The sequence below is a fragment of the Heterocephalus glaber genome, unplaced genomic scaffold (genome assembly GCF_053883595.1).
Source record: "Heterocephalus glaber isolate CG9 unplaced genomic scaffold, H.glaber_assembly_v1.0 deba00000621, whole genome shotgun sequence".
Taxonomy (NCBI): domain Eukaryota; kingdom Metazoa; phylum Chordata; class Mammalia; order Rodentia; family Bathyergidae; genus Heterocephalus; species Heterocephalus glaber.
Window position 1 is genome coordinate 21,857,611 of NW_028258153.1, and position 15,096 is coordinate 21,872,706.

At 35.3% G+C, this 15,096-nt stretch overlaps 1 protein-coding gene across 3 annotated transcripts in view; it reads right to left on the reverse strand.

Moving 5' to 3' along the window:
• The window catches only part of Nbeal1 (neurobeachin like 1), a 197,697-nt gene that overhangs the window by 127,728 nt on the left and 54,873 nt on the right, over positions 1-15,096 (reverse strand). For all 3 annotated transcript variants that reach the window (XM_087205830.1, XM_087205829.1, XM_087205828.1), the window contains exons 8-9: positions 10,306-10,612; positions 7,489-7,595 (exon numbers count right to left, since the gene is read on the reverse strand). In XM_087205830.1, the coding sequence (XP_087061956.1) occupies positions 7,489-7,595; positions 10,306-10,612 (414 nt within the window). The remainder of the gene's footprint in view (positions 1-7,488; positions 7,596-10,305; positions 10,613-15,096) is intronic.

Sequence of the window (15,096 nt, forward strand, 5' to 3'; positions counted from 1 at the left end):
ATAAAAGTGAAAAGAAGAGAAAGATTTATAAAGAAATGTATTAAGAGGATGTTAAAGGGGAAGTTCTTAGGGAATTCAGTCACTTTAGAAGTGAGAAAACAAAGGTTTGGTTACATGCTAAAATATTTAATATAAACTGGAAAAAAGTACTATAGTACAATGATAGAACAAAGGGCTCTGAAATGAGAGACCTATATTTGAATCTTATTTTGCTATTTCTTGGCCATTATTTAAGAAAAACTACTCAATTATTTCAAAATTTTCTGAAAAAATAGGAAAAGTAATCAAATAATTATAAAATTAAATGACAAGAACTATGCTAATTCTATGCTCATAGTATCTGGAACATAAAAGAAATTTTACCCTTTTTTTTGGCTACGAGGGATTGAACTCAGGACCTCGAGCTTGCAAGGCAGGCACGGGTACCACTGAACTAAATCCCCAGGCCTTGCATAAAAGAAATTCAACAAAAGAAATCTGCTGATTTATAATACCACAAAAAGAAAGATAAATAAATGGTTTCATTATCAGCAAAGAAGTTTTAAAATAACAGTATTCCATATATTGAGGTGCAAATGCTCAGGCAAAGCTGATGAAAGTTGTGGCCATCCTAACTTGGGTAAGCACAATGTGATGCTTAGAGTGATGAAATCAACTAAAGGATGCATTTCTCAGAAAATACCCTCCTCATCATGGGACTCTTGACTGTATTAGCTTATCATGCTAGACAGTTATGACAAGTAATTTTGTAAAATACATTATTTATAGCAGACTTATTATATTTGAGATTCGTATACTGAAAGAAGTCCATCCTAATACATTTTAGTAGGAAGTACACTATGTCCTAGATATTGTCCTATAATGTGCAGTTAGCAGATTCCTTATGCATGTGAGGTGCTGACTTCATCACTGAATTTGTCTATAGAGCTTTTAAAATCTACACTGCTTTTTTATATCAATAAAAATATTCCATAAACACTGCAGTTATGCTGTTTTCATCTCCTTAGGATTTCTTTCCTATGAATAATATATAAAGCAGGAAGCAGAACATCTTGACTATTCAGGAGAATGAACTAATTTTCTTAACTTTATAAATACCAATGGAGTCCTTAAAATTGTATTTTATTTTTGCTGTATAGTATAAGGTAAGCAATGAAGTGACAAACATTTTCAGGGCTATTCCCCCTAACATTGTGAAAAAAATTCCAGAAACAGATATTCAAGTCCTTATTCTGGACTACTCTAGACAGAATCAACCCAGAGTAATTTTGGCAGGAAGTCCATGAATGGAATATAGTACTTCAAATAGAAAGGTAAAAGCTCTATGACATAGTTTCATTTACAAAGGCTCCACAAAAAGCTCAGTAAAAAAAATTGATATCATCTCGGGAATAGATGAAAATATGATATAATAAGCAGATTTGTTACTATGTACTCTCATGCATTGTTGCTGCAAGTATAAATTAATTTAAAAATAATAAAACAAACTGGCATTATATATGAATATTCTGTTGTATATTTTCCAGTTAGAGGTAACTTGCTTTCATATAATGCTTCTTCATATTAAAAACAATAAATTTGTGCCTTAGGGCCAGGGTAGCTCAGTGTTTCCAGTGCCTGCCTTGCAAGCGCAAGGTCCTGAGTTTGATCCCCGGTACCAAAAAAAAAAGGTTTGTGCCTTATAACTAGTAGTTATAGTAGAAGTATGTACTCAACTTAATTTGAGTCATGTGATAGCAAAAAATTAAGTATCAGCCAATAGAGAATGATTAAATAAATTAATAATACATGCCCTTAATATTGTCTAGACATTAAAATCTTTATGCATGAAAATAAAATAATCCTACATAAAAAATTAAATGCATCAAATACATAAGATCTTAATGTATTAGAAAGACTTTACAACTTGATAACAACAAATTTGATTTTAAAATGGGCAAAAGACTTAAAATATTATTTCTCTAAAGAAGATACACAAATGGACCATAGGAAAAAGATGTTCAACATCACTAATCATTCAAAAAAAGACAAATCAAGGGGCCGGGGATTTAGCTCAGTGGTTTCGGAGCCTGCCTCACAAGCATAAGGTCCCGAGTTCGATCCTCAGTACCAAAAAAAAAGAGCAAAAACCACAGTGATACCACTTAACATCAAATAGGATAGTGACTATCAAAATAGAAAATATGAAGTATTGACAGAGAGACTGGAATCCTCCAAAATAATTCCGTGAATGAGAATCCTAAACAAGGATTAAACAAAGAAAAACCAAAATTGGTGAAGTAGCTACAGGAGGAATACCTTCTTAAGCTAAAACCAGTCAAAATGCAGAGATCAAAGAATGACTTGTCTTAGTTAGAGTTGTTATTACAGAAGTGGAGAAGCTGAAGCAAATTGTTGCTCTATGAGTTGCAGTCAGTATTTCTAAAAAAAAAAAGAATTAAGCTTTACTCAATTCTTACTGATATCAATTGTGAGATAAATTGCTACACTGGAACAGAAATGAAAAATTTATAGGTATTTAATTTATAATTTTTCCCCAGAATGTGTTTTTTGGAAGTGCTGAGCATTGAACCCAGGGCCTCATATGATTGCTACCACTTAGCCATATCCCCAACTCCGCTCCTAGATATCTCTGAAACTGATTATTTAATGAAAAATACTTGGACATTTTGAAAGGAAGATATTAGCCATTAAGGCTTAGAATAGGGTACCTTTTTTTGAGACAGGGTCTCACTCTGTCCTTCAGGCTGGCCTTGAACTCACTATGTAGCCCAGGCTGCCCTTGAACTTGCAGCAATCCTCCTGCTTCAGCTTCTGAGTGCTGGGATTCCAGGCATGCGCCACCACGCTTGGAACATAAACTATCTTAACGAACATCAATGTAGGGCACTCTGATATGTAAACTAAGTTCTACAATGAAATTTAGTATCTTGGATAGATTTACCAATGAAAATCTGACATTTAAAGAACTAGGAGTAAGAACTTTAATCAAGTGTAAAAAGTAATTTGGACAGGGCCGGAGATTTAGCTCAGTGGTTTCGCCACCTGCTGCGCAAGCACAAGGACCCGAGTTCAATCCTCAGTACCAAAAAAAAAAAAAGTAATTTGGACAATTTTAAAAGCCAGTTTTAATACACTGTTTTGCTTTTTGTGGCAAAAAGTTGTAGTTTCAATGTGAAAAAAACGGTCCAGTCTGGTGAATGTCTAAATCTAAACTGAGCTGGGCATGGTGGCATAAGCCTATAATCCCAGCACTCTGGAGTCTGAGGCAGGAGGACTGCTGTGAGTTCAAGGCCAGCCTGGGCTACATAGTGAGTACAGAGCCAGGGTGAACCTCAAAATGAGACCCTGCCTCAAAAAAACAAACAAACAAAAACAACCTAACCTGGTCTAAAAGTGCCTTCCTCTCTCCTAAATTTATAAACCTGGTTTTTATCTATTTATCAGGTCTTTCCAATGGCTGGCTTAGCAGTTAAATTATTAAAAAATTAACTAATCTCCCTTACATCTTCAACGACCTTGACAAAAAGTTTCAATGGAGTCATAGGGCAAAAGCCAGATATACTTTGAAATTAACAGAACACCATCTAATTCTGTCCTACCTCTTAAAATGCTACAGACCCTATACCGCACATATTCTTATTGGTGTGAGTAGACCTTATCATGTCTAAAAATTAGGGAGAAAGCAATCTCTCAACTGGTGAGTCTCTGACAATCCCTGACAGACATACAAGTGTACAGATGTATAAAGGCCTTTTATTTAGAGCCAAATTTCTAGTTGGAGGAAATTCTGCCAATATGAGAAAAGACAGCAAAAACAACCAACCAAGAGATGAAACACCTTGGAACAAAGGGCTCAAAAGCAGTCAGGCCAACAATCTCAGAGTTGGCTTAACTGTTTTCATGGCCTTTGTTTTTCTCTCTCTGCCTACTCTAAAGATTTCCTACAAGTTCTTAGTTTTTCGTTGTTGTTGTTCTTAGTTTTTTGCTTTTTTTTTTTTTTTTTTTGGTAATGGGGATCAAACTTGGGTCCTTGCACTTGCGCAGCAGGCGGAGAAACCACTGAGCTAAATCCCCGGCCCCAACATTTACAAAATGTTCTTAGTTTTTAATAACAGTTCCTGTGACAGTGAAATGGTTATTAAATTTTATAATCAACTATTTTCTCTCTACATAAAATTTAGATAATCCAGTATTATCATTCAAATGATCTACAATACAGCATTTAAAATGTATAGAAAATACTTCTACTTATGAAATACTTTAAGAAAAAAATGATGAAAGGGGAAGGTAGCAAAGTAGCAAGGGAGAGCTGATAAAGGGATCGAAAACTATCAAGATATGTTACATACATGTACCAATTCTCCAATGTGAATGTAACTATTATGTATTTTAAACATAGAAAAATCATTATATTGTACAAACAAAAGAGAAGGATGTTAAGAAACTGTCAACTTTTTAACAATGGAGTTTGAATTACTTTTTCTTTACTATTTTTTTTTTGAGGCAGGGTCTCACTACGTAGCTAGCGTTGGCCTCAAACTCATGGCAATCCTCCTGCCTCAGCCTCCCAAGTGCTGGGATTACAGGTGTGTGTCACCATGCCCAGCTTACATGTTCTTAAACCCTTTCTTTTGCCAATTTTTTATGTGTGCTAATACTATTTATCTTAAATGAAAGACAGAATATAGTATGTTTCACTTGTAAAAACAAGTTAATTCTACCTTTATGGTTAGCATATATCTCCTCAGCATGTACTTCATGTAGCTTTTCATAGTTTATTCTCTATATCTCGAATTTTGGCATGAAAATATTGTCACACTAAACAAAACAATTTTGTGTACAAAATTCACTTACAAACATATTAAGGTTTCTTCATGTCTGTACTAACTTCGATAACCTAGGAACAACTATAAAAGGGAGTAACAGACACTGGAAAAACTAACACCTAGTTGGCTTCAGATTTTTGTGTTGGGGTTTTAACATGGTTGAGCTATCAAAAATATATTCATTAATGTACTCCACTGATATTATTCAGCTTGATGCTAGATCATAATTTTCTATATATGTATTTTTATTTGTTTATTGTTTTTTTGAGACAGGGTCTTGCTATGTAGTTCAGGCTGGCCTTAAACTCACTTTGTAGTCCAGGCAGGTCTTGAACTGGTGACAATCCTCCTGCCTCAGCCTCCCCAGTGCCGGGACTACAGGTGTGAGTCACCACATCTGGCTGTCTGTTTTTTGAGACAAGGTCTCACTATGTAGTCCAGGCTGCCCCTGAACCTACTACATTGCCAAGCTGGCCTTGAACTCACAGTGATCCTCCTAACTCAGCCTTTTGAGGGCTGGGATTACAAGTGTGCACCACCGTGCCTGTCTCTGTAATTTTCTAATAGTAACATTTTTTCCCACTATAGGAATTATTGTCAGTTTTTACCTGTGAGCAAAAAATTTGGAATTAATACATTTATTATTGTATGAGAGAATCAATACATCACTATTTCCATTTTTCAAGAATGTATTACTTTAGGGCTGGGGATACAGCTCAGGGGTAGAGCATATGCCTAGCACACTCAAGGTACTGGATTCAAACCCTAGCACCAGGAAGAAGAAAGAACGAAAGAAAGAAAGAAAGAAAGAAAGAAAGAAAGAAAGAAAGAAAGAAAGAAAGAAAGAAAGAAAGAAAGGAAGGAAGGAAGGAAGGAAGGAGGAAGGAAAGAGGAAGGAAGGAAGGAAGGAAGGAAGGAAGGAAAGAAGGAAGGAAAGAAGGAAGGAAGGAAGGAAGGAGAGAGGGAAGGAAAAGGGAGAGAATATTATTACTTCAATAATAAAAAATGTTATGTGACCTTGACATGGCATCAAATCACTAATTTTAATTGAAATTATGCAAAAGCAATACATGTTTGGAAAGAAGTCTAGAAATAAACATACAAAAGTATTGTCCTAGACATTATATAGTGTAAAAGTTAAGAACAAAGGCCTTGGCCACGCCTGCCTCCCAAGCGCAAGGTCCTGAGTTGGGATCCCTGGTATCAAAAAAACAAAGAACAAAGACCTTGGGTCAAAAAGAATCTGAAACTCTTGACTGCCACTTGCCTAATATGTAAAGTAATCATTACAAAGACAAGATATGTAGTGTGTCCTCAAATGCAAGCAAGTTACCTAACAGATTGCCCAACATATAGTAAACAATAAATAGCAGTCTTTATTCTGATTCATAGAATTATTAAGGTTCCCTTTTTTTGGTATTAGTTCAATAACTTTCGACAAAGACTATGTTCTAAAGAAAATCATAGAATTAAAATTTTTCAGCTAGACAATTTATCCTTCTTTTACAACTTTATCTCCATCGACACAAATGCACTGAGTGCTTTTGCTTCAGGAACTTTGGTGTTCTTTCCTGTTTTTTTTACCAGGGATTGAACCCAGGACCTTGACTTTGGTGTTCTTTCTGACTGGGAAACGCTGACATCTGTTTTGCTTGGCTCACTCGTGTCCTACACATCCCTCTCAAAGGTGTCCTCCCCAACCCATATACAACATTAGTGTGCAGTATCTGTCTCCTCCTAGGTGTGCTCCAGCAGTGTTTCTTCATGACAATTACCATCACCTGATAGCATGAATATATATATATATATATATATATTATATATATATATATTTTCATATGCTGGGAGCAAGACAACATGAAATCAAAAATATACACTATGGGCCGGGGATTTAGCTCATTGGTTCCGGCACCTTCCTCAAAAGCGCAAGGTCCTGAGTTCGATCGCCAGTACCAAAAAAAAAAAATATATATATATATATATATATATATATATAAAAATATATATATTCTAGAGGGCAGATTTTCAAAATCAATAGTCTGAACAGTGTCTGATAAACAGCTGGTATACAAGAAATACTTCTTAAATCAATGTTTAGTTAATTTAAAATTTTGTCCTTATTCAAAGCTATCATGCAGTCAATGACACACAATTTGAGTTGGAGTAAGCAACTCAAATTGCACTGAGAAATCCACATTTTGTATCTGTTACTCCTTACAATCAGTGGCGTGCATTTATAGGACAGGTCACTTGAAGTCAGGTTTTCAAACCGATAGAAGACAGCAGATGCAAGTAAATGTTTTTCAAAAATTTTCAGGCAAACTCTTGATCATCTTAGTTTACTCTGATACAAATACAGTACCTAACCAACAAATCAGAAGCAACTAATGACTTTAAAGGATATCAAGCATGTTGCCTAGGTGAAAGACAAAATATTTCATGAACCAAAATGCTAATTATATAAAGAAATTATCTTTCAGCTTGACTATTTTAAAAATATCTAGATAATTACAAATGACAGAATACTAGTTTCAACAAGATGGATTATATAATTAAATGCAAACACAAATCAATAAAAATTCAGTAATATGCTCAAATTTGAATCAAAATGTAAAACAAAAGCTCCTTAAAATCAAAGACAATAATAATGGAAAAGTACCTTGCAGTTCTGTAGCAGTCTTATGAGATGCTCGAAGCAATTACTGTTAAGAAAAATGGCTTGAAGAACAGGCCTATCTGTGCAATCTAACATGGCTGTGATGGTATCTAGGAAAGTAGAAACAAAACCATCCATGTAAAAGTCAAAATTCAAGATCTAACTTTAGGAAGTGAAGACTTTTCAGTGTTAACAGAATAGATACAAATTAACTGGGAAATAAATTAGAGGGAGATGAATTAGAATTAACTGGGAGATGAATTAGAAAACAAAACCTGTAATTATCACTTGATAGAAAAAGTGAACATTTTTCATACTTTAAAATATTTTAATTTTGTATATAAATGATATACATTTCTCAGAGATTTGTTTGTTTTTCTATCACAAGGCTCAAGTCTAACCAACTGTGTCTCTTTGTACTGATGTACATTAGTGATACAGAATACTGATATTCATTTTTGTATACTGGTACATGCATATCATATATTTTTATTATTTTCATCCCATTTACTCACCCTCCTTTGCCTCCCCTCTCACCCTGATCCCCTTCTCCATCTCTAAAGTCTACCTCCTGTTTCCAGTTAGCTCTTATTTATTTATTTACTATTACTTTAAATGTATTTTATGAATGATTATACAAGAGAAAATTTAGTTATTTAACCTTCTCAGACTGGTTAATTCTGATTAACCAGATGGTGTCCAATTCAATCCACTTTCCTGCAATAAAACAGTTAAATAATACTTCATTGATTAAAAAAAAAATACTTCATTGAGTGTGTGGGTATGTATGTAGGGTATAACCATATTTCCTTTATACTCTCGTCTGTTGATGAAGATCTAGATTGTCTCCATAGTGCCCTGAAAGTCTAACCAACTGTTTTGTCCAACCTGCTGTTAAATAAGTACAACTCATCATGTTTGGCAATACAATCTCATTTATCACTACAAAATTAACATCTTGCCTCTCAAAATAATGACAATGTTTTGTTCTCATTTCCCACCAAAAGGCTATCCCTATCGAGAAATCAAAGGACATCCAGCATGGGCAATACCATAGTTCTTAACAGAAAAGAAGTTCATTCGATAAGGACTCAAACTTACTCACAAACTTTGAGTAATTATCAAATTTACAAACTTACAATTCATAATAATTATAAAACACAACATGCTAAAATATAAAATAATAAAAAATGAATCTTCCTATTAAAAATGTAATGGATAATTTTCAAGAAAAGTTTGATGCTCGAAATGTCTAAATTGATATCACACATATGAATCTATACATCAAATCATTAACATTAGTATGTTTGGGGGGGATCGAATATTAAAAACTTTCATTTTCTTTTTACTTATTTGAATCTCCTAGTTTAGCTGTAAAGACAATGTTTCACTTCTACAATAAAGAACCATCAGTTAATAACATTTGTTTTTAAGAATAATACAACACTCTGTGCCTGCCTCGCAAGCGCAAGGTCCTGAGTTCGATCCCCCGGTACCAAAAACAACAAAAAAAGAATAATACAACACAGGAATACAATAAGAAATTACATATACTAGTGAGGGAGCTTGCAGAGCAGAGACAGATATAGGTACACAGTGAAACAAAACAAAGAGAGGAAAAGAGAAAGAAATACACATATAGGAGCTCTGAAAAAAAAGCTGAAACAAAGGCCCTCAAGAGGAAACACCGATATTGAATTGGCCCATATAGAAATGTTATAAAAGCATATAAACTATTGACTTTTTTTTTCCAATACCAGGAATTGAACTCAGGACTTTGCCTTGCCAGAAGGTTATGGTGCTACTGAGCTACATCCATGGCGGGGGGGGGGGGGGGGGCGGTGTGACGACATAAGTAAAAAAAAAAAAAACACTATATGTGACACTTTATGAAAATTTACTTTTCCTAGAATTTTTTTTTGTATTAAATTCTTTTATTGGTACATTGTAGGTATACAACACAATTACATTTCTCATTGGGAATTGTATCTTTATATAATGCATCTTGGTTCTTATTTTTTCCCCATTCCTAGCCCTCCCTTCACGCCCTCCACCCTTCCCTATTTAGAAAGACTTTATTTCCATTTTTCCATTTCTCATCATTTTTTCCTTTCCCTTCTTTCCTTTCCCCTGTGCCTCCCACTACCCCTACCCCTTCGGACCTTTTATTCCTATTTTATCGATTAGTCATTCTAATCATTGGTACATTTTAGGTATACAATATAATGACATTCATCATTGGAAATGTGCACCTTTACATAGTCTCTCTTGGTTCTTGCTTTTCACCCTTGCCCAGCCCTCCCTTCAACCCCTCCAGTCCTCCCTATTTACAAAAATTTTGTTCCTATTTTTCCATTTTCTCCTATTAATCCCATTCCCTTCTATCCTTTCCCCTAGCCCTCCCACTTCCTTCCCCTTTGCCCCTTTTCTTCCTATTTCACATGACCTACTACAGATTTAGTCCTTATTTACACTTTCAGTTTCTCACACCAGAGAAACTATTCGGTATTTACACATGTGTCTTATTTATTTCACTTAAGAGTATTGCCTCAACGTGCATCCACTTAGCTATAAATGTCTCTAATTTCTCATTTTTTATGGCTGAGTCAGAGCTGACTTTCTTTTTAATAGTGATACCTTTAGTGGATTACACTTTAGATAAATCCATTCTATATTGATTATTTGGAAGTTAAAAAACAAAACACGTTGCCGCAATTTAAAAATCAATACTTTCCATATACTGGTGTTGTTATTTCAAAAGAAAGTGGGAAATATGAAATGAGAAAGCAGATTCAGAAGAAATCTTTATCAAATACTTACTTAGCATTTTGATCTGTAGAGCTATGAACCGGCTTTCCCACTGTCTGGACCTCCTTTGAATAGGTAAAGCTGAATGATCTGAATTGAGCAATTTAAAATAGTTCTCCAAAATAGTACTGGTTTCCACTTGTCGCTGGTCAGAGCTGCTAGTGAGAAGTATATGTACCACTTCTGTAAGGCACTTCAGAGTTAGTTCTACCTTCCTACCCACTTCTTCAAGATCTCCGTCCTCCCAGGAATCACAATCTGCCAAAACTCGCATAAGAACTTCCATGGTGGCTGGAGAAATTGCTTGCAAAGCATTCCTCTGAAACATTAAAGGCAATAAAAATGAAAAAAAAAAATCTAACTGAGGTTCTATCTTTGCAATGAAAAAGAGAATAAGCCAATAAGGCAATTTTCCTTTTAATAAATCAACATATACAAAATTTTAGCAAATAATTTAACAGACACTGCTGGTTTTTGACATATGTTTAGTCTTCCCTTCCTCATGAAGAATGGAAATTTACTTTCCATCATCCTTTGCAGCTAAAGATAACAGTGTTAGCAGTTCTGCTCAAGGATGCATGGTAAAAGACATGAAGAGGGCAGCAAATTATCCTTGGTCCTTTCACCTTCTTCCAGCCTAAATATAGTATGGTATTAGTGAAAATAAGCTCTACTACTGAAGAAACTGCTGATGGCCATTCAACATTCAGTCTCCCCTACATTCCTTATCAAGAGAGCTTCTGATATTTTCCTAGACACACACCTACCCAGAATGAGGATCCTATTTCCTACATTCCCTGTTGCTAAGGAGGCTGAGAATGCAAGTTCTACCAGTTTTTTAAAAATGTGGACATATTTTACTTCTTTGCAATCCTATCATTCAGTTTGGCAAATAAGACTTAAAAACGACAGCAATGGGCCAGGGATTTAGGTCAGTGGTTCCGCTGCCTGCCTCACAAGTGCAAGGTCCTGAGTTTGATCCCAGGTACGCAAAAAAAAAAAAAAAAAAAAAAAAAAAAAAGACAGCAAGTGGGCCAGGATGCAGCTCAGTAGCACCACACCTGCCTGGCAAGCACAAGGTCCTGAGTTCGATTCCCGGTACCAAAAAAAAAAAAAAGACAGCAAGTATCAACTTTTCTCCTTTTTTATTTTTTTTCTGGTACTGGGATGAACCCTTCATAACTGAGATATGAGGGGTGATAGAAATATATGGTGACTGTTTGAATTTATGACAGTGAAAGACATATTGCCATTAATCTCTCTCAAAATACTTCTCCTTGCTTCTAATACACTTATCTAATCATTCTTGCCACTTTCTGAAGTATTTCAGGACTCCATATGTGTGTGTGTGTGTGTGTGTGTGTGTGTGTGTATATATATATATATATATATGTATGTATACATTTTTGAGACAGGGCCTTTCTATGTAGTTCAGGCTGGCCTCAAACGTCTAGCAATTCTCCTGCCTCAGCTTCATGAGTGCTGGGATAATAGAGACATGTGCCACCACACCCATCTTGTAAAAATATTTTAAAATTTAAAATACACCATATTTTTTGATCAAACAGGAAAAGGAGAGAAAAAGGAGGGAGAGGGAAGGGAGAAGTATGCTTGGCCTGAATTTGTGATCCTCTTGCCTCAGACTCCCAGACTGCTTAAATTATTGCCATGCACTACCATGCCTAGACAGTATTAGCTTTTCATTCTCTTTAGAGATAGCTGGGACATGACATTTGCCTCATTCATGACTGCCTCAATTTTTGTGCTCCAAATGCCAACATAATGGCCAGAACTCTACAAGCTACCTTATAGAGAAAGAATGTAAGGATAACAGACACATTCAGAAGGAATACCTGAAAAGCCCAGATTAGCTCTGGACTGTTTACTATTTTTCTGGGGAAGTGCAGGAGACTGAACACACAGCCTTGCACATGCTAAGCATATGCTCCACCACTAAGCTACATCCCAGTCCCACAACATTTTTTTAATTTACAGAGGAAAGTAAACTAACAATCTGTTATGATTTTATTATCAGCTGCTACTTATAGCAAATCATGTACCCATTACAACTGTGATTCACTTAGTTTTTATACCTGCAGGTACGCTGTTGAGTGCTTTACTTATATATTGTGTCATTTAGTCATAACTATGCGATAAATGCTGCTGCTTCCATATTACAAACAAACTAAAATATGTAAATATTTTATCTAAGGTCAAACAATTAGTTTAAGATAAATATGACTCAAACCTATGTCAGTATCAAAGCCCTTGGTCTTAACACAAAACACAACAGACTATATTTTGGGTGTAGTCAGAGATAAAGAAAACAAATATGCCCATGGAAAGCCCAGGAACAATGATGTAGCCAGGAGACTAGACCTCATTTCTTTCTGTTCATTATGACAAGATCATTCTCATGTCTTCAAATTTTCAATTCATCTAAATTCCCTTGTACTGACCCCACATTCAACAAGCAACTTTCTGACTTTGGTATAAATACAGCTATAGTTATGTCCTGATCACAAGGATTTTTGAGTATTTTCAGTACATAAAATGAACTGAGCGTCTATTAACTACTTAATTTTCATGTTAAGTTTTCATTATAGAAGTTTCTTGGGGCTGGATTGACCCTGGGTACTAAAAAAAGCATCTCTCGTTTGTTCCGAAAGAGAATGGGATCCAAACAGAATCACTTCTATTTTCATTCATGTGTATCTATTAATTCTGACCCAAAAGAAGGATATCAACTAATATAAGAAGGTACCCAGGAAAACAAACTGGAAAGTAAGATTCTGGACAATGTCTCTCTCATTGTAAAATTCCTATTTTCCACATGGTAAAGAGAAAAGGCCACACAATGCACCAGGAAACCTAAGTAGGGATTCTGGCTGAGCATCAAAAAAGGAACAGGATAAATAAAAGAAAGAAAATAATTTAAGCAGTGCTCTGGAAGCCACAGGTGGGAATAAAAATAAGTCTAAATTATGTACAGAAAAAATTAAAAAGCTAAAATAAAGGGAGATTATAGCAATATCAAGATAGGAAATTTATGATAATATTTACAAAATAAATATCCAAGAAAGTAGATCTAAATTGGGCACGTTTAATTTAAAAGATTACTTAAATATATAAAGTCACCTGCCGTTTACTTGAGAAAATAACAATTACTCTTTCAAAATCTCCTAACAGGGCTGGGGCTTTAGCTCAGTTGTTGCGCCACCTGGCCAGCAAGTGCAAGGACCCGAGTTTGATCCCCAGTACCAAGAAAAAAAACAAAACCTCCCAACAAAATAGGAAGTGGTAAATAAATTTTCAAATGAAGAGCAACTTCTTACTGCTACAAAACTAATAATTCCTCTTGCAGTAAGATATAGAGACTCATAGGAGGGTCTTAAATACAAATAACCTAACCATTGATTTCTGGTTTCTTTTTTTTGTTTTTTATTTTGTTTTCCTTTAGTGGATTGTTTTTTAGGTTTTGGGGTGTTTTTTTTTGAGACAGGGTCTCTGGTTCAGGTCCTCCTGTCTCAGCCTCCTGCGTGTTGGGATTACAGGCATGCGCCACCTCGCCCAGCTTGATCTCTGGTTTCTACCTGAACACAGACAAGGGTTACTACTCCCTGTTGTGGCTTATATCTTGATGTCCCCCGCAAAGCCTCATACAGTCATGTGGCGCTTTTTCAGAAGTGGCTACATCTAGAGCATGTGAAACCGATTGATTCATGGTGCAATGCTAGGCTCAAGGGCACTAGGATTAAGGTTGTGAGTGCTACCTGCCCTAAGTCATCTAGATAAACTAAAAGGGGTAGAAAGACCTTGTTAAGGTCCTCTGTTACTTTTGCTGTCTTCTGCCGAAATGAACTGTTGCCCCTCTGCCATATGCCACCCTGCCTTAGAGCCAGCCGATTATGGATTGAAACCTACAAACTGAGCTAAATAAACCTTCCCCCTTTAACTTTGGGCTTCAGGTATTTTGTCTCAGCAATGAGAAAAAAGTAACTAGAAATACTCCCTAATGCCCAGACTGCTATGGTAATATGTCAAGAGTATTATCAGCACAATTTTATATCTTTAAATAAATTTAATTAAATTTTTTAAAACATAAATTTTACCCAGGCATGGTGGTATACACACTTTGGGAGGCTGAGGCAGGAGGACTGCAAATTCAAACCCAACTTGGGAAACTTGGGGACTCAGCAAAATCTTGTCTTAAAATATAGAAACACCAAACAAACAAACAAACAAAAAAACAAGTAAGAGTTGAGGATTTGGTCATTGCAAAGGCCCTGGGCTCAATCCCCAGTACTGTAAAACAAATAAACAAACACAATGAAACTTTTAAAATAAAACTGTAACTTAAAACATGCAATTTCTTATAAAGGAGTAGTACAGCGATGTAAAATAATGTTTCACGTAAAAGAAAAATCTAATCATTAAAATAGAGAAGAATTTTCAACTTGCTGGGTATGGTGCCACATACCTATAATCCTAGTATTCTAGCACTCAGGAAGCTGAGGTAGGAGGATAATGATTCCAGGCAAACCTAGACTACGTAGCAAGTTCAAGGCCAGCTTGAACTACTTAGCAAGACCCTATCTCAAAAAACACACCAAAAAACAATTTTCAATCTAACAGAGAGAAAATAAGAAGAAAGAGCAAGGGAATTCAAGGGATCTATGACTTTGGATAGAAAATATTAAATCTTTATTTCTACTAATCTTAAACTGAAGTTTACTATTGCCTTCAAATTTAAATGTAAACAATAAAGCATATTTGTATACTCATTTTATCACATAAATCATA